Source organism: Mus caroli, chromosome 15 (genome assembly GCF_900094665.2).
Source record: "Mus caroli chromosome 15, CAROLI_EIJ_v1.1, whole genome shotgun sequence".
Lineage (NCBI taxonomy): Eukaryota > Metazoa > Chordata > Mammalia > Rodentia > Muridae > Mus > Mus caroli.
This window is the reverse complement of record NC_034584.1, coordinates 33,652,120-33,676,728: the sequence shown is the minus strand read 5'-3', so window position 1 is coordinate 33,676,728 and position 24,609 is coordinate 33,652,120. Positions and strand designations below refer to the sequence as shown.

Here is a 24,609-nt window from a genome sequence, read left to right as displayed (position 1 = left end):
GAGAAATTCTCCAAGATTAGCTACTTCCCAGACTTGTGGAAATGATGAGGGACAATCTGTATTTGAAAGACCCTTATAAGAACAAGAAAACCAGATATTTGGAGAGGGGTTGCACAGCCATGCACCTCAGGCAGGTGACAAAGGTGGAGTTACTATATGTACGTCACACTCGTCTGCAGGCACCAGTTCTAGATATGCAGACATCAACTCCAGCAAACTTGGTACCAAGGGACCAGGGACAAAGACCTTCCAGTTCTTCAAAAGAAAATGAATTAGGTTTGCTGATGAATTGCAACCTGTAAGAGTAGATTAAATAAAGCAGATGTATATTTCTTGGTTTCAGATGGTCTAAGTATGTACAGTTCTGGGCTCAGGGAGGTTGCATAGAATCAGGAACCCTGTCTTCTTCCAGTTTGCTGCTCCGTTTGGCATAGCTTCAAATAGCTTGGTTGCTCCACTGCCAAGGACAGGTGACATACTGTCCCAATGGACCGGTATGTCTGCAGCTTTTCCCTCCACATTCTAAGCAGCAGGAGGAAAAGGAGACTCACAAGCGCAGTGTTTATTATAAATCAATGTATGATTGGCAGAGAAGGGAAGAATGTACATGGAGTTCTCAGTGAGGGGTGCCTGCTGGATCTATGTACATAGAATTCCAATGTTTGTACAGCATGGCAGCTGGATAAACCATGCCTTTGATCTGATTTCAGCAAAACAGCCCCTCCTTGGAGACCCTGCTTAGAGAAACAGATATGGAGGAGAGGTCTTTCTGTGACACTGGGGAGTGGCCACAAATGGAGGTTAGTAGGTCAAACAGGTCTGAGTGCACTGGGGAGCTGGGCAGCTAGAGCAACGTCTTGTGAATGAATGCAGGGCATTGGCTGCAACCTAGGTAGCCCTCAATTCCTAATCTTTAGGCCCAGACACCTATTATAAGGACAGTTTATTCTTCCCTCAATTATGAACTTCTTTCCTGACCTTAACCCAGAGAGCCTTCTCATACAAGGCCAGGCTTACCCTGTCCAGAAAGCTAAGTGATCCCAGGCTGGCCCCAGCTCTCTAATCATAGCCCTCTCCAATCATCCCCTGTCCTCCTAATCTTGGGGTTGGCTCAGTTTCAGGGTATGGGACAGTTCTCCCTCTCGATATCTGTTTCAACTATGCTGGACATTCTGAGTCAAGTACGGGAATGGTGAGGAAGCACCGATCATTGGTTGACATTCCTATCTGGCATCCCAGGTCGCCAATCCCTGGCTAGAAAGTTATAAATCCCTCTGTAGGTGTAAGTTAGAGCTAATTGCAGCCCCCATATCTAGTTCACCTAATTCATGGGGCTGTTTGACTTATGTGAAACGCCTTTGTTTAAAAAAAAATCTAACCAGCTGTGCATACAGATTTAAGGTTCCAGTAAAGAGCCTCTGTAACCATTCACATATGTTTGAAATTAATGACTTTATTGACACAAACTTCAGAATGGAAAGTGTTATCCCACTAGGATAGTAAGAGTCAGTTCCTGCTTTAAACACACATTTAAAAATTGCCAGATGGAAATTTCAATGGTGTGCCAGATCACAGGCCCTCTCTCCTTCCCTCCCTCCCTTCTCCTCGCAGAGTGAGAACGTGTTTCTGTATTTGCAGAGGCAACTTTTCCAGATGGTAAATTCCAATGAACTGAGGCAAACACGGAGTTGGGAAGAGAAGCCGGCCTTAGCCCATGGCCGTTAGCATCAACTGGGGAAGCAGCATGTCAAAACACAGCGCACATGCCCTGGAGAGCAAGCCCTTGAGCTTGCAGGATTGGACCCATGGCCAACCCTGTGGAAGGACTCCTGCCCAGCAATGCCGCTGAGGACACAGGAGTCACAGGGCTTGCTTTTGTTTTATTAGTTAAATTGTCAGAACATGAAGTTCCCTAAAAGCCCTTTGACAAGGAGTCAAGATGAGAGAGGTTGGGGGGAAACCGTGGTGTATACGGCAAAGGAGAAGACATACATCTGTGATTGACAGAAAGCTACCTTTACCTAAATGTGAGATTCCACTGCAGTAATTGGTCTTGTGCCACAGGGTCCGTGTCAGTCTCCTGAGTATCAAGCCTCCTCACAGAGTCAGGAGTACAGTCGTGACTTCCCGACTCCAAATCCCTCTGCGACTGTTACTGTAGCTGGCACAAGGTTGGCAGTGAATTTTAACACTAATAAACATACAGTCTACAGTTCTATTTGTGTTGAAGAAATAAGTCAGAGACAGCAATGAGCATCTGCATCTTAATCCGCTTAGGTGACTTCTCTTGAACTGTCATATAAGCATGCCACCAGACTGCTATTGCTGCTAGGTGTGAGTTTGTTGGTACAGTTTGATATGACTTGGACTATACCTTAATAAGCCCAAGCATGTTAACAGTCCTTTCAGACTCGTGCTGTGTCATACTCCGCAGGAAGGTGTGTTTAGGAATGCCGGGGAAGGGTTCCTATCAAAGCATCGCTTTACCATGTTGGTGCCTGTTTTTCAATACAGTGAGTGCCTTGTTAGACTATGTCAACAGGAATATACATCAACCAGCCTATGGCTTTCCGAACTAATTACTCTGCAGATGCCAAAATAACATGGTCCTTGGGGCTGTGTACAGAAGGGGTAATCACGTGTGCCACCATGTGTTCCTAGGTCACTTCCCCCCTGTGAGTGGTGTCCAGTTGCAATTGACCACCTGACTGGAGGTACAAAGCCCACCAGAACAATAGGGAACTGGAAAGCTATGGGGGAAAGCAACATGAAGCTAGGTCCCAAAGGGAGCAAAGGCCACAGACATGTGACATTCTGGTTTGGAAGCCAACGCCTGGATGCTAGCCTGGGAGTCCTTTCCAGGTAGAGGAGGAACAGGTATGTGTGTGCGTGTGCATGTGCGTGTGCGTATCTCCCAGACACCTCTCAAAGACACCGAGTAGGCACCGGGGAGCCAGCACGTGAAGCTGGGACTGATTCAGCTCACTCCGAGTCTCTCTGGTTTTTGGATTCTTGTATTTCTGGATTTAGAGTCGGCTGGGAGCCAGCTCTTAAGTGAAAACAGTAAATCTTGTGGTGGCCATATTTAAAAGGGAAGGAGAAAAGAAGGTGCTTGTCTGCAACCACACACTGAGAAAGCTCTGCAGGAGTGTGAGCTCCTTGACAGGGATTCGTTACTCCAGCCTCTCTGTGCCAGTCACCATGGCTACAGCAGACCATGCTACGGAAGCTGCAGAGGGGAAAAAACAAACCACCTTTTGGCAATCTGTGAACGTATTTCAGGACTTTTCGATGTATTTTCTATATGTGATAAACAGGAAACCGAGATGGTCGTCACAGCATGGGTGGCCGTGTATCACGCAGAGGCATCCACACTCATCGAGTGACATCAACTTCTTCAGGATTCTTTGACTAGACTCCACCAAGAAGTTCATCTGCCTCCATCCACATCCAGGCACTGCTAATTGACGCAGTTCTTGGTGACCCTTTTACTTCTGTCCATCTGCCGAATATTCTCTGTAACATTAATAGCCACTTCTCTTGCAGACATCCGCTTAGCATCCCTCTTAGCCTGTTAAAAAGTTAAAAACACTAAATAAGTTCCTGGAAAATATCCAAAGCTTATCCAATCTGCATTAACTTCTTGATATGATTATAAACACACAGACAGGCAGGGGAATGACCTATGAGGACTCGTGCATATAAGGCCAGGTTTTCCTTAATTAAAAGTTTTAATGCTCCATGAAGGCATAAAGATTGCACACCACACGTTAGAGAGGCAACATGTGATATCCTGATACAGATATACATGGTTATTCTCAGATGTTTCTCTGTCGACTCTCTAATATTAAGCTAGCACAGGTCCTGGTATAAGACGTGCTCATAAAATAAGGGCGAATGAACACATTAACTGAGATTAAAGGGTAATGAGAATGTTTTCACAGTGGCCTTAGCAGGGATGGTTAAAAGTTATTTTTAACTTTGGACTTTGGTTCAAATACAGACTATGTATCTCCATGGGTCAGACAGCTCCATCATTAGAGAGTTTCCTCATCTGTGAAGTGGGGAGTAATATTACCTACCTCGTAGGACTTTTGTAATCATTAAATAAGACAACACACATAAAATTTTTGGTGCAATGCCTGTGTTTTAGTTAAGAGAAAACTTCAAAGCACAGAATTGTCTTGTTTTAGGTGAAGACAGACCTTTGCTAAAAGCCCAGAATTAACTTTAAACACGAAAGCATTTCCTAAACTATAGGTTCTTCAGCAAAATCCCAGCCCCCTGTTGATTTGTGAAAACAACTTTAATGAGCGGAATGGATTCCTGCCAAATGGCAGTGAGCATGAGATGACCCTGCAAGTCATGTGCACAGGTTTATGTCACCAATCCCCATTCCAGGGAGGATCCACTGGCCAGCTGTAGCTGGGGAGATAGGCAACAGCCAGCAAAGATCCTCTAGCTGTCCTTGCAGGGATGACTTCAGCTTCTGAGAGCCACCTTATCTAAGGCTGTGCCCTTCCAGAGGTTGTCCCATGTAGGAGGAAAGAGATTCCAGCACCCAGTCTGACATAGGCCATGGTAGTCCAGGTCTGGCAAGTCCTGACAACTACTTAACACTTAGCATCCCAGCCCCTGCCCCTGCTCCCACCTCTCCCTTCGACCAGCGCTGAGCCCACGGGCACTTACTGATGAACAACCCACATGATGTCAGGTTGCATCTACTTCCTGACGCACACAGTCCAGACCCTGTGGGAACGACTTAACAATCTGAGAATCTCCCCTTCGCTGGGTGTGATTCCATGTGGTTTGTTACCTATTTTCTCATACCACATGGTTCCCCAACACAAGCCAACCATGTCATCTGAAGTGCATACAAGAAATGGTGGGCTTGCCGGGTGTTGGTGGCACACGCCTTTAATCCCAGTACTTGGGAGGCAGAGGCAGGTGGATTTGCATTTGAGGCCAGCCTGGTCTACAAAGTGAGTTCCAGGACAGCCAGGGCTATACAGAGAAACCCTGTCTCGGAAAAAAAAGAAAGAAAGAAAGAAAGAGAGAGAGAGAGAGAGAGAGAGAGGGAGGGAGGGAGGAAGGAAGGAAGGAAGGAAGGAAGGAAGGAAGAAATGGTGGGCTCTTGCTGCAGCAGCAGACAAAACAAGCCACTCTGTGTATTCGTGATAAATGATTTGTAAATGATATGTAGGCCTTTAACAGGCACATGAAACCTGTATGCTTGTGGCACTGCTGACTCCTCTGGATCCCTTCTCAGACGGTGCATGCGTCTCCCTGTGGGCAGTGGACCGTGCCACCAGACATAAGAACTGGTCAGGTAGTAGCAAAAGTTCAGAACCCCAAACTCTTCATTGAGAATGGCAGGAGTTCACTAGCTCCCTACCAGATTCCTGTCCTGGAACACATGGCCATGGCACCCCACTAAGAGGACCATGACAAGTGGTCACACAGTATGGAAACCCAGAGTACCTAGATAGGCCCCTAGAGTTTAGCCAATGAGCATCCTTTCCCAGGCACCCCTTCCTGAAAATGGTGTTAATCTCTGGTTCACCCTGCGTAAGTCCTATGCATTCTTTTCTGCCATAAATAAACAGTTTAGACAAGCAAGGACTGTCTCCTTCATCAAAGATCACTGTGTGGTGTGTGTGTGTGGTGGTGGGGGGGGTGCCTTCGCCATACAGAGTGGTGCCTAAGTCTCTTGCAGAAGGCCTCTCTGCTGTCCTGGCACTCACCCTGAGCTAAGCCAGATCTCCTGGGTGCCCGCCCCACCCCACCTCATCTCAGGCCCATAGGCTCAACACTTGGCAGTTCCCAGTGGTGTCTGGGTGCCCAGGACCAGGCTGAGAACCACAGCCTCCATCCCAACCCATGCCGTTTCTCATCCAGAGAAACATGGGCTGGGATCCCTATCTTAGGCTGTGTTTCATCTCCCCTGAGTGACTTGTTGGCATCCCATGAGCTTAGCACCCCAAAAGGGGGAGAAAGGAAAGTAGTCTAGTGCCCTGCCCCCACTTCAGCTCCATGAGCAGCATCCTGGCACCTCAGCAGCAAAGTGAAACATAGAACCTCATCTACCCATTGCCAAGTCCTGGCCGCTAACAAATCAGCATCTGGTTTTGGTTCTGTTTTGTTTTTGCAGTAGTGTGTGTGTGTGTGTGTGTGTGTGTGTGTGTGTGTATTCACCTGACTGGTGTCAGCTACTCTAGAAGTGCCAGAGAGGTTGCACCTTATTCTCAGGGATGCAAACACTCCAGTCTCTTGCCTCAGAGGAGACTACAATGCCACCTATAGTTCACAGCTCCTGGCAGAATCAAATCAAGGTTGTAATCTGCTCAACAGCACCTGCATACTTACTGACCTTGAAACTTTGACCTGACCTACTTCCTCTCTATGATGCAGGCATCAATCAATTTTTTAAGGAAGAGTCGTCATCTTGGGATATCTTCTAGGGAGCCAGACTCAAGATGATAGTTTATTGATAATCCCAGTGTTCAAGCTCAACTTCAGCGCCTTTGTAAAGCCCCAGTGCTTAGCACAGTACTGAGGCAGAACAAGGCCCCAGTTTAACTTTGGCTGAATAAATGGATGGAAGGATGCTGGGTGGGTGGATAAATGGATGGATAGATGGATGGATGGGTAGGAGGATAGGTGGATGGATGGATGGATGGATAGATGGATGGATGCTGGGTGGGTGGATAAATGGCCGGATAGATGGATGGCTGGGTAGGTGGCTAGCTGGCTGACTGGATAGATGGATGGATGATGGGTGGGTGGATGGATGGGTAGATGGACAGATGGATAATGCCCCAGTTATGCACCCTTTCTTTAACAACAGTAATCAATATAGCTTAGAGTTCTGTTTTAGTTCAGATCTTTCAAGCCTGAACTAGCACAAGAACTAGCAAAGATTTTTATGGGTTTATTTTTTTCCCAGAAGCAGAGAACTCTTTCTTACACATATCTGATTATCGATCTACTTATTATCTATATATCATCTATCTACCTTCCTACCTATATACATACCTATTATCTATCTACCTACATACACATATATCTTCTATCTATCATCTATCTATCTATCATCTATGTATCTATCATCTATCATCTATGTGTCTATCATCTATCTATCTATTCTCAAAACATTATTCTTAAGAAGCTTCTCCATCCTCCACTTGACATTGAATACAACTGCTAACCACACACACACAGCTGTGTGCGGGAAACAAAACAATGAGAATGTGTCCCACAGAAAGGCCTGGTGATGGTGAGGCCATTTCTATCTGACTTTCATAGGGTTGTTGTTACATGAAAGCTTTTAAAATTATCAGAGAATAAGGAGACAGAGGCCATATTTCAAATGAGCCAGACAGAAGCACTTCTCTCAGATTGGTGGAGGGTAACAGAGCTTTCAACAATGAGATGTCAGCTTCCCAGGTGGCACAAACGTTTTCCTTTTAGAGAAGTTTATTGAGATAATTCACAAAGATTGGTTGTAGAATATCGACAGAAAGTAAATACCCTTTTCTATTTCAGTCATGTGTGTGTGTTTGTGTGTGTCTGTGAGTATGTATGTCTGTGTGTGTCTGTTTGTGTCTATGTGTGTGTCTGTGAGTGTGTTTGTGTCTGTGTGTGTATCTGTGAGTGCATGTATCTGTGAGTGTGTGTGTGTCTGTGAATGTGTGTGTGTCTGTGAATGTGTGTGTATGTGACCAGAGGTCAACTTGGTGTGTCTTTCTCTATTGGTTTCCATCTTCTTTTTTTAGACAAGTTATTTCACAAAAGCTAGGCTGTATCACTTTAGCTGTTTGGCCAGAAAGTCCCAAGATTCCATTTGTCGCTGTCTGCTCCCTACACCAAGCCCTAAAGTTACAAGTATGGGCTGCCATACGGATCTTTGACATAGGTGCTGGGATCTAATCTCAGGGCCTCATCCTTGCAAGCTTTTACGCACTAAGCCATCCCAGTGGCTCTTATTTCAGTCTATTTTTAGGTTTTAAAACTCTAAGAAACTTCAGGATTTGAATGATAGCTTATTTCCAAGAGTCAAAGGCTACAAACTGGTTGTTCTCACAACAGCTATTGAGTGGATACGACTGCAATTGTGAATACAGTGAAGCTGCTCCTTAGATGAGCGCACCACATCAGTCTATAGATTAGACACACAGAACACAAATCATAGAGCTGAACAGCCTGGGTCTTAGCGCAAGGCTTGTCGCAATGTGCCACTTTAGCTTGGGTTTCAGTCCTTTACCTGAGAAATAAGGAAGCAGTACCTGCTTCCCAGATGTTTGAGAAGCTCAAATCTGTCACTTACGATGACACTCAAATCTGTCACTTAAAATGATAAATTTCAGTCTGGAAACTATCTCAGGTCCTAGCATATCAGCCACTCCATTGGTAGCTGTTGTCATTAATTTCACTTGAAAGATCACCTTAAATGCAGCAATTGTTACGGTACTCTACTGATACTGATGTCTAGCAAGGCAGCTACTAAGTAGCAAAAATATTTCTAAAAGAGATGGGCTTGTGAATAATGCACACACTGGGGTTTTTGGTTCCAATGATAACCATCAGGAGTTCCCAGCCATAGACAAATCCATTTTCAAATAATTGCAGCTGTAAATTTAGCAAACCAATCAGAACTGACCACTTTCTCTCTGCTTCTGCCTTACATTTATTTATGTGTTTGTTTGTGGGGCGGGGGAGAGGGGGGAGAATACCCATGATACCATGCACCGGTAGAGGTCAGAAAACAGCTTATAGAAGTCGGTTCCCTCCTTCCACTGTATGGGTTCTGGGAATGGAAAGTCAGACTAGCTAACCTTGACAGCCAGTGCCTTTACCTGTCTGTTCCCTACTTACAGACTGCATACACAATATGACCAGCATTTGGATGTTTCTGCCTCTCTGCCTTCATCACCATTGTGAATTGCATCATTAAGACTAAAATAATCCCTTCAAACTATGAGTCCAAATTAACCCTCCCTTCTCACTGAGCCCAAATTAGCCCTCCCTCTCAAAGTTGCTTTTGTCAGATATTTTGTAGCAGCAAGGAGAAAAGTAATTGATACAAATTCGAAGCCCAAATCAGAGGGAAAGGGGAAGCTACCAAGTCAGGTGTTTCCTGTAGAGATTCAGAGCTCTAAGTCACTTTCTCTTTTTTTGATAAAGCTACAGAGAGATGCCGAAGAGTTAAACCTCTTTGTCTCTTACTTGGCAGGAATAGAGATACTCCTGTCTGATGTGGTTTCCAGCTAGCCAAACATTTGCATTTAATAGCCTACCCCTTTTTGATGACAAGGAAAAACAAGCATCTGAATTACTGGCTTAAAAAGAAATCTCACAGTTCTGTTTGATGATGAGAGAAACCTCCTTGACACCTTTTTCTCCCACAGCTACCTGTTAATTTAATCCTTCCTTCACTTCTAATGTTCTTGCTTTGTGAGCTCTGTCACCATTGACTCTTATTAATGGGCCACCTCCTGTTTCTCACCTGACAACATTTTTTAATTTTGTCTCATTTTTATTTCTGTAGGTCTAGAACCCCGTGAGTCACACCTTTGGGTCCCCTTGATACAGCCTCTTTAATTAAGAGTCATTGACTGGCTGCCATTCTCAAGGGTAGCCAGATAGACTGTGATGACTTCCTGGCAACCTCCAACCCAGATGGACTTGTCTCTCCTGGGGTTCAGAAGTCAACAATCCAGCTCACTCCCTGGGGAGGTAAGGACAGATTGGAGGCTTCACAGCGACCTGGACTCCAGATTGCAGCAAACACCTGCTCAGCCCCTTTTCTCCTTCTCACCCCAAATGGAAATAGAGACATTCTTGGTTTAGCTCGGACTCAACAAATATCTGTATCTAGCAAAGGACTGTACAAACCTTTGTGGATGATACAGGAAAGCTGACTGAAATCATGGTTTGTTCAATACAGTCTGCTTGTTTTTCTGCCACATTAGTATTTTTAAATATAAAATCAATACATGAGCTGGGGTGATAGCTCACACCTATACAGATATCAGCACCTGGGAGGTTAAGGCAGGAGGACAAGAAACTCAAGGTCAGTTCCCAATTCATAGAGAGTTTGAAGCCAAATTTGACTATAAGGGATCATGTCTACAAAGAAAAGAAAGAAAAAAAAGCAATACATGATTATAGTATTTTTTTTTTTAAAAATGTGTGTGATGTGTAACATTCCTGTTAACTGCAGCACATGGGAGGCAGAGGTAGATAGGTTGCTATGAGTTTGAGGTCAGCCTGGTTTACATAGTGAGACCCTGTCTCAAAAACAACATCGTATATGTATGTGTATACATATATGCGTACATGCATATATGTATATATTTACAAATAAACAACACATCATATTATATTATTTATATATAATATATTTTCTATAAGTGTATGTAATTAAAAATATGTAACAATTTTATTAATGTGCTAAACTAATACAATATACTACATGTAAATTGATAAACATGTAATTTTTTGATAAGACAAATTTCAGCGCCTGGGAGGATGAGGAAGAGAGTTCAGATCCAGCCTGGGCTACAGAGCAAGCATGGACTACATAGTGAGATTATGTTTCAAAAGACAAAACAAAAACTAAAGAGTAGAGAAGAGGGGTCATTCTCTGGGAATCCGGGCATGGACCCTGCCGGTGCCCATTGACCTAGCCAAAATGTAATAAAACTTGCTTCAAATGTGGCTCAAAAGAAAGTATAAAGAAGGATATCAGGGTATCATGATAACATGCTCCGACCCTTCGCACCTTCCCATAGGTAGTCACACTAAGCAGTTGTTAATGGGATGCTTCTAAGCATATACCATCATGGCTCTGTTATCCGTCCTTTCAGTAACCCCCACTTCCTGTCCAGCCTTTTTGTTTCCTGCCCAGCCCTTTTACTTCCTGTGCAGCCTTTAACTACAGCTTGAACTCTGCACTCACCTATTTTCAACTTTTTAATCAGATTCTAAGTTCAAGAAGATAGAACCCTTGACGACTTTTGATCAGTATAGAATCTAATTCCATGCCTGTCGCATCATAGATGTCCAATAAATGATTTGAAAAATGGACAAGTGCAGATAGCTTTTCAGAAAGAAAAGAAAAGCAGGGCACAGTGACACATACCTGTAACGCCAACACTTGGGAGGTGGAGGCAGGAGGATCATGAGTTCAAGGTTATCAGCTACATAATGAATTCAGGGACATTATGGGCTGCATAAGATTTTGTCTCAGAGAGAGAGAAAGAGAGAGAGAGAGAGAGAGAGAGAGAGAGAATGGGGTAGGAGGGAGAGGGAGAAAGAAGCAGAGAGAGCTCCCACACACAGAATCTGTTTGCCTCAGTGCCCTAGAACTTTCCCACTGGCTTTCAGTTATGCAAAGCACTGATTGTTCCTCACACCACCACTGCAGCATCCAGGCCTTACTGTGTTTGTTGGCACAATAGGGCATCTGCACTCACTCAGGCCAATGCACTTCGCCAAGGACAATGTCCTGTAGGTTATCAGCCAAAATAAAGAGAATGGCTCCAGGTCCCACATCCTCATGAACTCTCATGAAGTTCACACTAACTTCTCCAACATTATGATTCAGCCAATGAAGGGAGAGACCATGGGCTTGGGAAGCAGGCAGACAGAAGTTTACATTCCAACACAGCCGTCACAGCTCACTGTGTCCCGTTGGATCAACACTCAGCTCTCGGGCCTCTATTTTCCCAGATGGGAAAGCAGACTTAACCTTTTAGAGTTGTGGGGCTTAAAAAGCCGTGCACAGTGCCTGGCACATAGTAAGCCAGGCATGTTTGTTTACCACGCCTCGCCTTATCAGGGATTAAGCACAGAGATTTACAGGCTGCAACAGAAGAAGGCTTTAGATTTCTTTTTTTCTCCATTAAAGGAAGACAGACACTAAGAAACCTCTAGTTCCCAGATTCCATGATCTTTAAAGTGTTAACGTGGGGTTAACCAGGGAACATTCCATCTCAGCAACCCCACAGACCAGCTATTAGCTTTCCACAGAAGCATCAGAACCGCTTTGACTTGCCGGGCGTGGTGGTGCACACCTTTAATCCCAGGACTCGGGAGGCAGAGGCAGACAGATTTCTGCGTTCGAGGCCAGCCTGGTCTACAGAGTGAGTTCCAGGACAGCCAGGGCTACACAGAGAAACCCTGTCTTAAGAAGAAGAAGAAGAAGAAGAAGAAGAAGAAGAAGAAGAAGAAGAAGAAGAAGAAGAAGAAGAAGAAGAAGAAGAAGAAGAAGAAGAAGAATCGCTTTGACTTAAGCAACTGGGTTTCATCAGCTGACACAAGGACATGTTGCATTTTCCCATAAGCCTCAGGGAAAGACGCTCACAGGGAAGATAGCAGAGCTGCCGTGCTATGATGACGTTGCCAGAACAGGGTTGGTGCCGGGGAAGCCCCCTTTTAATCTTATGAGGAGTTAATAACACCTGTACAGGTGCATTTAACCTGACGTAGACTGGGATGTCAAGGAAAGACTGTGAAGATTAAGGACGGCTATGGCCAGAGTATCTTTTGACTGAACTGGTTTTGCTACAGGCCAAATCTCTACAGAAATCAGTCCTGCCACTGTAATAGATCTCTTCCTTTTTCCCAGGCGTGGGCTGCTGAGGGCTCCCAAGGGCCCTACCACTGCCTTCCCTCTGGTTCCCCCCAGTGGTTCCATCTGTTCCCTCTCTCCATTTAGCATCCTGCTTCTGTTTTCCTAAGAGGCTCCTTTGCTTCACTGGCTCTTCCTTGATGTGCCTCACATTACCACTGTCAGAGAGAAATTCCACGCTGCAGCCCGACCCTATCCTTTGAAGTCCGTGGGGTTTCACCCATCCTTCCTACACTGGGCCACACATTGCCAACCATTGTTGGCTAGACAGTGGGGCTGGGACTTTTGGAGGCAGTCCCTTAGCTGAGAGTTAACCCAGACAATGGGTAATTCCTTTAGCGTCTGGTCACTTTGCCAAGAACAATAAGCAACTGGAGACTGTGCAGCTTTGGAGACACAAAGCCCTGCACTGGGGCTGCTCACAGCAACGGGCTCAGGGCTTTGACTGCCAAGAGCTGCATTCACATGCATGTTCTGCCTCCCACTGATACTTGAGGGGGTTTTGCTTTGCTTAGATGTGTTTAGTTTTATCTCACAGGTATGCGAGTTTTACCTCTATGCGTTACATGCATGCCTTGCAGAGGTGAGAAGAGTGTTACATTCCCTGGACCTGGAATTAATGGATGTTTTGGGGGAGTGGGAGGGGGAGTGTGAACACCCTAGCCAAGCAAGAAGGCAGTTCAGTTCAGTACAACTCAGTAGCCAGTGTAGGTTCAAACTTTGAGACCCCAAGTAGCTTATTGTAGGCATATTAAATGTGCACAGCCCAATTTGGCAAAAAAGTTTCCTGGTGATAATTAATTCAATCCTGTGTGCACAACAAACCTTAGAACACTGAAACTCTTTGTAAAGTACATGTGGCATCTATAGATGGGCTCTATAGATTCTCTGAGAAAAACAAGCTCAAGATAAGCGACCTGGGGAGGGTCCGGTGTGGTCTCAGCCACGTAGATAGCACAAAGGTCACCATGCTATTAACCACGCCCACTCCCAACCGTGGAGAGGGAAAACAGGTTAGACATCTCTCCTTTGGAGAAACAACCCTGTGTATTTAGCGTTCCTGGTTCCCCTAGTGTTCATCTGTGAACACGAGGACCTCTGTGGCTCCCACAGTGGTAAAGCTGGTGGGTGCTGGTAACTTTAAGTAGGTTTTTGCAAGCTCAGCAAGTGCTCTGAACTGCTGGGCCATCTCGCCAGCCCCAGTTGAGAATTTTCCTTTACTTCGAGTGTGTACTATCCAATACCTGTGTGAATCCGAGGATAGCTTGCAGGAACTGGTTTTCTCTTTCTACTACATAGGCTCCTGATCTCAAGCTTGGCAGTAAGCACCTTACCTGCTGAGCTGGCCTGGGGGAGCTCTGTCTGTTTTGACTTTTAATGGAGGAGGTGAGATCCAAGCCTGAAGAAAGAGCCTATCAAAGTGTTTGGAGCCAGTTTAGAGTTCCTGGACTGCCTTAACTAACAGAAAGCAGCAGAGGCTCTTCTTGGATTGTTTTCTGGACACAGTGGGGAGCCGGGTGAAGGGGAACAGCTTATTAAGTGCTGTGAGGGCAATCTGGTCCCAAACAATCAAGGAAAGCAGGGTACATAAAGAGCTCTCTCTACTGAGACTGACTGTTTCTGCAAGTTTCTGCAAGATCATTGTTGGTGCGATCATTTTGTCCATTAGCATCTATTGATGCCAGCCAGAAAGCAAGGACCAGAAGAAACTGAAGAAACAGAGATACGATTTGCTTGATGGGCTGTTGTTGCGCTAAATCTCCAACCCAAATAGGCTTCAGCAATGAAAACACAACTCAATTAATATGAATACATGCTGTGTGCCTAGATTGGGCAGATCTACCACTACACTACCATCTTCCACAGCTTATGAGACCCCTTAGAACTTGCGGTTTCTCCAGGCCATGTGCTTCTGCTCCACTTTTCTTTGCCTTCCTCCTCCTCTGCATCCTCTCCCTCTTCCATTTTCTCCTTTTCCTCTCTCCTTACCTTCCTCTCCACCTTCCCTTTTATCTGTCCAACCACCATCTCTCCTTTATTTTACAAATTAAGGTGGGAAGCAGGTTTACAAGAAATCACCTGAGTGCTGACTCAGTCCTTGTTTGCAGCCACTCACAGAACAGAATTAACATCAAATATAATTATTCACAACAGGCTATAAAGCACAGAGGACTCAAAGCATAAAATCCTGTTGTTCACCATCACTGGTGTGTTCGTTGTGTCCCATCCCCCTTCATAAAGGAATGTGAGCTTTGGAGGGGGCGTCTGTACTAACAGTTACTATCCCCACTAATGTCTTCCCAGGTACCTCAGAGCACCAGTCAAGTCTGCAACAATGTTATTTATCATATCATCTGACTCTCACTCTCACCCCAGATGGGCACTGGCCGGGTCCTTGGCACTCCAGCAGTGCCTGGCATCTGAGCCAGATGGAACTCAAAGGATTTTAAGGGTGCTCTTAAGAATTAAGGAGGAGAGTCTCAAGGTCCAGTAAGGATTGCCTTTAACCCACATTTTTTTCCTGGTAAATCTGAATTGGAAAACTGCAAGAGGTGTGTGGCTGAGGCTGTATGCTTTCCCAAAGGTGCCTCCTGGAGAAGAGCCATCATCCAGGAGCTGGTGCACAGGGGAGATGGCTCATAGCTTAATAAACCCAATGCACGCTGAAAATGTATGTCACAGTGCCACAGTTCACCGTGGGCTACCAGCTGGTTCCTTGGTGATCTCCAGGATGACCGGAAGCCATTATTCTGTCCACTGTCAATGTAAGAGAAGGTGGCACTGCAGGTGCCAGGAAGAGGTCCCAACTTGAAATTAGAATTGTGATATTCAAAGTGTACGTGTTGTTTTCTCACCATCGTAAAAATGCAGCCAAGGATAGCTTTGAACTTTGACCCTCCTACTGAAAGACCCACAACATGAGGACTCCCCCACGTTCTGACTCAGGAGAGGCAACACCCCAAATCACTCACGCTATCTCGTGACTCGGGTAGGGGTATCCCCATGGAGGTCTTTCACTACCGTCATCTTCGCAGTACTCCCATTGCCCACTGGAGATTTAACTCCAAGGGTTTGTGCTGTTAGGAAAACACTTTACCCACTGAGCTATGGCCCCATGCCCTGCGTTGTGATGCTCTGATCCACCAGGTTCATCTCCATCACGTACATGGTACTACCTGTGCCATACAGTGCATGCCTTACTTCCCTTGCCTATAGAATGGTCATGATGCTGTTGGGAGGATTCCAAAGCCTAGAGGGCCTAAGAGCTAGCACTCTTTTAAGTGCAAAACACAACTTTGAAATGATGGGTGAGGAGGGCAGAATGTGGATCAAGGAAAACAAGCATGTAGATCAAGCTGTTTCCAGGTAACTCTGCCATCTCTCCACTATAACACATTCTGTGTCTCAAATATGGAGAGAAGGATTAGGGGCCAGACATCTGGACCCTCTCTAGAACACTCAACCTCGTGAACATGGTTCTGTGGACCCCAAACTGCCTTGTACTCTGTCAATGATGACTGGGTCTCCTGAAAGTCAGCTGATGCACAAAGTAGACAATACAAGACCCTTCCATCTCCCTTCCCCAGCTAGCCTTTGGGCTCCATTAGCATTCCACTTAATGAGGTCATTGTGTTGTGGGCCCAGCTATCCTGTTTGTCCCTCCTTCCCATTGTCCTTTGTATCGCAGTCTATAAGAGGAGGCCCATCTGTCTGTTCCGTTGGATATTATTTTATTTCCACTATATGTTTAAGAAACTTGAGATTCTGAAAGATTGACTCTACAAGTCTCCTCAGTTAATGAACTTTGGAGATGAATTTGAAACTGGTTTGCTGATCAAAGCCACTGAAAGCAACTTAATGATGTGAACAGGAATTCCATCACAAAATTCTTGCAAATGATAAGCTTTGTTACACAGTGAAGTGGAATAAAATTGGTCACCTCAGGGTTTAGCTAGTTTTCATTCTTCCCCATGGCATTGTATGCTATTTAAGGTCCATGTACATGTTTACAATGTCTTTGCTGTAATGGAAAAACATGATCCTTGTCTTCATCTACACAAAACAATGCTTTTGTGATCTATCAACTCAGAAAAAGAAAGTGCTTTGGGAAATAAACTACCATGTAAGGGATCGATCAGAAGAAGAAACAAAAAGAATACCATCACTAGGTAGGAAACCGTGCCCTCGGGAAGCAGGAGGCCAGAGCTGGGACAGGTGGGACCAGTGGGTTCTGAACCTTCAAGTAAATGGTGGACTTCAGGGAAGATGAGGAAATTGGAGGAGGAAGACAGGAGGAGGAAGGAGAGGAAGAGGAGGAAGAAGGAGAGGAGGAGAGGAAGAGGAGGAGGAAGAGACTACAGAGTTTCCAATTGCTCAGAGCTTTCATTCTGGGCTCACCCCCCAGCCCTACCCCATGGAGGAGCCAGGCACAGCAGGAGTTCCAAACAATAGTTCTGGGAAGTAAGGGATCAAAGGATTCCAGCCTGGTCCAGGACCGCATCCAGCCTTCTTTCAAACAGCAAGCTTTCTGGTGATGCTGGTATGATATTTTATAAGCACTGACCAGCTGATTGGAGGGTACGAGGTACAATGCCAATTTTGTTTCCTTCCGCTGGCTTTGCTGCCTAACACAAGGAGACCTTTGGACAAAGCTGTGTACCCGAACAAGCACACATTTCCTCCAGAGGGCAACTCTCTAGGACTCGTTTCTATAAGTTAAATAAAACTCAACAGCCCACAGGGAAAGGATTGAAATGGCGTTTGCAGTAAGTTTTTACATTGAGAGGAGGAAAACCTCGATTCCCGAGGTCTTCCTTCCCTGGACACAGTGCTGGTGGTCCCGATTTGTAAGTTCCACCCCTGTTCTCCATCCCCAGTTGATGTTGTAGTTTTGACCCTACCTCTGTGGCCCAGAGGCCATTCTGTTTCTGGGTCAGAGGGCCTGAGCTGAGGTTCTGTGAGTTGGGACATTGGGTCCCACAGTTCATCTTCTTCTCTGGGTTGGCTATTCCACCCGGGGCTGCAGGTCGGAGCACCCCGTTAGAGGACAGTCCGTCTTCCAGCACACCTGGGGAGGCAAGGAGAGAATGGCACCAGAGGCTTGCAAATGGCAGCTGTTACAAGCAATCCCAAGGTGGCAAAGAAAGGGCAGCTAAAAGCGAAAGGTGGCCTCAAGTTCCACCTGGTAAAGCTATCTTTTCCTGTAAGAATACGTGTGTTTTTAATGTTAAAAATAAGATTTTAAAATAGCTTTGTAGCTTGAAGTTTTCACTTAACACATTGATGGCAACTTTTCCACATTATTAAACACTCGGCCATGTTATTTTTTTACACGTCTGCTGGTCGTACGAACAGGTAATCATTTGACCAATGCCCTCTAACTGGATATTTGTTTCCACGTTCTAATGCTAGATGCTCCTGGAATAACAGTCCTTTTGATTAATAATTTTATTCCTAGTGGTTCTCTGGGATAAATTCCTAGAAGTAGATATTTTTTCCTAGTCTCCACCTATTGGACTGAGCAAGTGTGTCTCCCACAACAAATGCCAAGAAACACAGAACTTCAAATAAATGACCTCACTAAAAAGCAAAAGGAGGACAAGATGGGAATTCAGGACACACAACAAGCACCTGATTTGTAGGAGAAAAAAGGCCCAGGGATCAAAGAAGGGACCTGCCAAATGAGCAGAGAGAAGCCAGCCAGATGCCACAGGAGTTGTGGGCATGAGGGAACAGCCAGAGAGGCCATCCCTTCTCCTCTACCAGCCTAGTCTAGATGGCCGTCCACCATCTGGGACTTGGCTCACAATAGGAAGCTGTACCCAGGGGCCTTGAATTTCACTTGTATGACTCAAATTCAAAAATAAAATGACTAAGAGTGTCAAGACGGTGTCCACTGAGCTTTGAATTTGAGCCAGGCCCTTTCTGAGCCCAGCAGGTCCTGGGCTCATGACTGCAGCTGTTTTGCTGAAAGTGACCAGCCAGTCTTTTGTATAGGCTATACTTCTGGGTAATGGAAATGTAGTTTACTTTGTCCTTTTTCTGTATTTTCACATTTTGGTAAGAAATACAAGCTAAATTCACACAACAGATACACTGGGTTTGTGGCTGACCTTTTGGGGTAACCTCTTAAGCAAACTGGAAAGGTTACATATGGCAATGATCCCTGGCTGGCCTCATTTTTTTAGCTTGCTATCAGAACTTCTCAGCTTATAGGCCAGGCTCAGTAGGCTAGTCGGTAAGCACTTAGCTGATTGTGTGAGTCATAAGTTAAGAATGTAACCAACATGGCTAAAGAGAGGATTGTGAGGAAGAGGCAGCTGGTGCTAGGCCATAAATAATGCTTACCCTGTCTGTGTCATGTTGCCCCTTTAATCCTCACAGTAGCCCTGTGAACTAGGGACCATTTTTCATGCTCAGTGACTAAAGTAGCTCCTGCATTGATGCTGGGTGCCATCTGTTTACCTGTTGCTTACCACTCTCTTCCTACTCCAGCCTGGGGTGGGAGACTTGCCCTTATTGTAAAGGAGTAGAGATTGAAGTCTAATTCTAGACCTGTGCTTTTCTGATGCTTGGGGTGCAAGCAAATGTTTCCTCCTAGTAAAACTCCCAAGCAGGCAGCTCTCAACCTTAGTGCGTAGGAGACCCATTCATGGTGTCTTAAAACGCAAATCCTGACATCCATTGGCCCAGGTTTCTGATTCAGTAGAGACTCAAGAACATGGATTTCTGAAAGTCCCCCTAGATTCCGAGGCAGAGGACTTTAGAGACTGCAAAGGCTCCTTATATTATGATCATAGATGTAGCTACATAGAGATCTCCGTCTAACAGATTAATGCCCTTGCTTATTCTGAGGGTTATGGGCAAAATGCTCATCTTTATTTGTCTCACAGTGGATTCTGGAAAAGCATCATAAACTGAGATAAATTTGCCAGCTCCTTAAAATTTGCCTGCCCCTAGAGAGGCACCATCCTAATGTGAACATCCTCCACAAAATTTCCATCCCGGAGACAAACCAAATGACTGACTTTGCCAAAAGATGGGAAACAGACATGCCGCTGCTTGATAAACGGCGACCAGTGGCTTCTTGCCAAAGCTTCCGGCTATTTTAGAAATGAAGCCGAGTAGGAGGGCAGACTATAGAAGTTTAAAATGGTAGCTGGCAGCCACATGCAGAACAAGTTTGCTCCTTAACCCCAGCACCTTGCTATCCCTGGTGAAGGTGATCAGAAAGTCTGTCCAAAGTCACGAAGAAATGTCCGCAAGTATTTTCCCTCGATGACAGAAAATCGAAGTGTAAGAGGTTTGAGAAGAATCTCTGATGTTACATCAGAGGGAACCCTGGCTCATGAAGCCCTGTCTAGGCTCAGATCCAGAACACATGCCCAGTGGTAATTTTGTCTGAATTAAGATATAAATTAAATTATTAGTACTCAACCACTTACTGAGAGTTTGCCTTCTAATTTTCAAAATGAACCAGAATAGGATGTCTGACTGCCATTTCCTTGGTCTAATGAGTAACTGCAGATTGCACTAATGTGTAATGACATATGTGGCCATTTGCACCACTACATTAAATATACTAACAACATATTGAGTAACTCTTGCATTCCTGGACAAGGATACCAAAATACTCCAAAAGGAAAAAATAATTTCTCAACAAATGTACTAGAGAGCTACATGCAGAAGAATGGATCTTCTATCTCACAACCTACACAAAAGATAAATCACAAAGAACCAAAGATCTAAGTGTAAAAGCTAAAACTGTTAAATTTTTCTTTAAAATATAAATGGCAAGTATTTATGATATTAAGTTAGGCAATGATTCCTTATGAATGACCCAAAAGCACAAACAAAAACAGGAAAATCCATGATTGGATATCATCAAATATAGAGATCATGAAGAAAAGATAATCCATAGGATAGAAGAGGACTTTTGAAAATTATATCCCTGCTAAAAAGAACTCTTGCAACTGAATGATGAGAAAGATAAATGACTCAATTAAAGTATGAGGAAAGGATCTAAATAGACATATACACAAAGAAGATATGCACATGGCCAAGAATAGCAGAAACAGAAGAAGTTACCAAGATGAGTGTGAAAAATCACACTTTTTAAAAAAAAAAAAAAAGGAAAAATTGTTGAAAATGTAGAGACTTGGAAATCCCCTGCAACGTTGCTGTGCCTGGGAACGCTCACACTCTTTCCCTCAGTCAGGCTCACAAAAAGGTAGACACAGACCACGGCCTAGCAAGGCCACTTCCACCTACACACCAAGACAAATGAAAGCACACAAACGTGCACACGAGTGTTTGTAAGGGTTAGTCTTGACTGCCAATTTAATGGGATTTAGAATTCCTGTGGGAACAAATCTCTGAGCTTGCCCTGTAAGGTGTTATCTAGATTAGCTCAGATAAAGAAGGAAGCTCCACCATAATGTAGGTTGAACCACTCCGTGGACTAGGATCTTGAGCTGATTAAAAAGGAGACCTTGAGCCAAGCACACAGTTATGACTCTGTCTCCTGAATGCAGACAGTAAGTACTATGTCTGGTTGTTCTCTGTTCTTACTTCTGTGCCTCTTGCTTCTTTGGACTGCTAAATACTGTAATGCTAAATACTGGCCCACAAGGCCTTGTGTGTTGCCCCCATGTAGCTTGTTCCTTAATTTAAAACCACTGCTTGAATGAAGATGCTGACAGCCCATAGCTGGGCAGAAGAGAGATAGGTGGGATTTTGGTTCATGGGCTTACAGCTGGAGCAGAGACCACAAAGATGAGGAGGAGAGAGAGAAGGTGGAGGGAGGAGAAGACACCATGGGGTAGGTGAGTCATGAAAACATGGCCATGAGGGCTGGCCAACTGGATTTAAGAGAAGCCCAGATAACATGGCCAATTATAATTCAGGGTAATTGATGGGGAAGGAGAGTCTAATAGCTCAGAGGGTAGATACCTGCCCATCTCTAGTGCATTAAAGGATTAATATAAATATAAAGGTTATATGTATTTTATCTGGGAACTGAATGGTCAAAGGCGGAGTAGAAACCCCAGAATGAGATTAAATAGTTTTTACAACACAAAATAAATCCCTCTTTTCTTCCCTCATTGCTTGAGTCAGGTAGGTATATCGTCTCAGCAATAAGACAAGGAACCCACACAGTGTTTGTGGCAGTGTTATACCTAGTAACTGAAAAGCAGAAATAGACCAAACATCCTACCAGCTGGTGGGTGGATTAATACCACATCAGTGGAAGTGCAGATATATGCGTACACCAACGAAGCTTTAACTAACTGAAAAGCAAATGTACAGAAGGTAGTTTGTAAATCCACGTTATGAAATACTCAGAAACAGGCCGTTCTAGCGGTGGGAAGGTAACTCAGTGGTCACCAAGGGCATGGGTGTTGGGATGAGATGAAAAATGACACGTAAGAGGTATGCTATTTTTCCTCCAGGTAATGAAAATGTTCTAAATTGGTGGTGCAGTTGGCAGTACAGCTATAAGAGCTGAAATCACTTAATTGTGTTTGATAGATCAACAGCGTGATGTGTGCATTATACTAAAGAAAGCAAGTATCGAAGGGGAAACTGAGCAACACGTTTCAGAATGTTTTATTGACTGAAGAAAAAAAAGAGGTGAACTGGGACTTGAACAGCTAGAGTTGGGGAAGGAGACTGAATTCTGCACTTGTAATCCTTAAGGACACAGGTCCTGACCAGCGTGCCTGGAACCTCTGTTCCCTGAGAGTCTGTCACATCTGCCTTTAGCCACTGAGGTTACTGAGGAAACAGCTTCCCGAAGCCCTCAGCCACAGGCAAGGGGAACACCGCAGAGGTAATGCTGGAACCAAGAACAGCAATCACAGTGTCTGATTTCTGAAACCTACAGCACTGGTTCTCAACATGTGGGTTGCGACCCCTTTGGGGTTGAATGACCCCAACACATGGCTCCATCAGAAAACACAGATATTTACCATCCACAAGAGTAGCAAACTTAGGGTAATAGAGTCACAACAAAAATAATTTCATGGTTGGGGGGCACCATAACATGAAGAGCTGTATTAAAGGGTCTCAGCATTAGCACTGCCCTACAGCGACACCAGCAGGAACAAACCGGCTGGAAATCTGAGTGGCAGCCCCAAGGAAAAGCTGTACTCTTCCTGAGCTCTCCTTGGAACCTGTATCTTCCCTCCACCTACCTCCTTCCCTCTCTGACCCTACAGTGGTGGTTCCCTTTTGGAAGCTTCATTTCTGCAGATCTGAGGCCGTGCTCACCAGGTCTCCGTGGTAACTACTTTGGGCTATAATAAAAATTCAGTTCCCTCCACTCGGTGGCTGTTTCTAAGACGGGTAGTATTACTGTGACCACTCTAGCAGCCTGTACTCTCCCTAGGTTGCCCCAAACACTTCTTGACCCCCTTTCCTGTTCCTTGAACATTTCTCTTAAAAACTTAAAGGGTATACCTTGTGTGTTATTTCGTTCGAGTGGCTTCCAGTTCATGAATCTTAAGATTCACTTCAGCCCATAACATCTTGCAGTTCCTTTTATAAAATTATGTTTATTTACCTTACTTTTAAAAATAGATGTTTTGGGGAGTGAAGAGATGGTTCAGCAGTTAAGAGCACTGACTGCTCTTCCAGAGGTCCTGAGTTCAAGTCCCAGCAACCACATGGTGGCTCAGCACCATCTGTAATGGTATCTGATGCCCTCTTCTGGTGTGTCTGAGGACAGCGACAGTGTGCTCACATACATTAAATAAATAAACAAACAAACAAGTAAATAAGTAAATAAATGCTGTTTCTGGTTACAGGAGATGGCCAATTTAGGCTCTATATCCCCCATTACTGGGAGTTTTAGCTAGGGTCACCCTTTAAATTCCCCGTTGTTTTCTTTGCACTAGGTTTCTACCTCACTTCCAAATGCCCCTGAATTGCACTTGTCTCTTTCAGTATTCTTTCTCTCTAGTCAAGGCTTCCAGTGGAGAGTCTGGGACGCCAACTCAGGCACAAAACATTCAACCTATTATTTGTCCTTTCTGCAACACATGCTGGGGCAATGGTAGCTCAAAAATTGTGGGAGTGGCCAACCAATGACTGATCCAGTTTGAGAGCCATGCCACAAGAGGGAGCCCACCCCATTGCCTGGAGGCCCAGGAACCAGAGACTGGAGAGCCCAGAGACTTACAATAGAGCCAAACATAACTGGGGAAGGGAGGTGTAATGAAATAACTCCCATATTCTACAGTACTTGTAGACAAGTATAATCGTCATCAGAGAGCCTTCATCCAACAACTGATAGGAGCAGACACAGGGACCCAGAGCTAAATGCTGTGGAATTCTTCGTAAGAGGAAAGATTCTGTAGGAGCCAGAGTTGTTAAGGACACCACAAGAAAACTCACAGAATCAACTAACCAGGGCTCCTGGGTGCTCACAGAGACTGAACCGACAATCAGAGAGCCTGACCTAGGCCTTCTGCATATGTTACAGTTGTGTAGCTTGGTCTTCTTGTGTGACTCCTAACAGTGAGAGTGGTCGTTGTCTCTGACTCTTTTGCCTGCTTTTGGGATTCTTTTCCTCCTACTGGGTTGCCTCATCCAGCCTTCATATGACTGGAGGTGCCTGTTCTTATTGCAACTTGATATGTCATAGTTGTTTGACATTCCTGGGATGCCTACCCTTACCAGAAGAAAAATGAAGGAGGTGTGGGTGGTCCAGGGGTGGAGGACAGGGGAGTGGGGAAAGACTACAGTTGGGATGCAATATATAAGAGAAGAATAACTTTTAAAAGCTTTTTTAAAATAGGCGTTTCATGTAGGAAACTGGCTACAGTGAAAAGAAAGTAAAAATTACCTACAACCTACCAGGATAACTATTAGAAGATATTTGCTGTCTCTCCTCTACCAATTTTCAATGCATGAGTGTGTGCATACTCTGCTCTTTTTTTGTTTGTTTGTTTTGGTGTTTTGTTTTGTTTTGT

At 44.7% G+C, this 24,609-nt stretch overlaps 1 protein-coding gene across 3 annotated transcripts in view; it reads right to left on the bottom strand.

Moving 5' to 3' along the window:
- Positions 1-1,435: 1,435 nt before the first annotated feature.
- Positions 1,436-24,609, bottom strand: part of Baalc (BAALC binder of MAP3K1 and KLF4) — a 71,386-nt gene continuing 48,212 nt past the window's right edge. Inside the window, exons 1-3 of one of the 3 annotated variants that reach the window (XM_021184111.2) lie at positions 18,266-18,443; positions 17,536-17,702; positions 1,436-3,571 (exon numbers count right to left, since the gene is read on the bottom strand). In XM_021184111.2, coding sequence (XP_021039770.1) covers positions 3,461-3,571; positions 17,536-17,702; positions 18,266-18,383 — 396 coding nt within the window. In that variant the 5' untranslated portion in view covers positions 18,384-18,443 and the 3' untranslated portion in view covers positions 1,436-3,460. Of the gene's footprint in view, positions 3,572-17,535; positions 17,703-18,265; positions 18,444-24,609 lie in introns of those variants that run through there. The other 2 variants (XM_021184110.2, XM_021184112.2) reach the window with 2 other exon arrangements.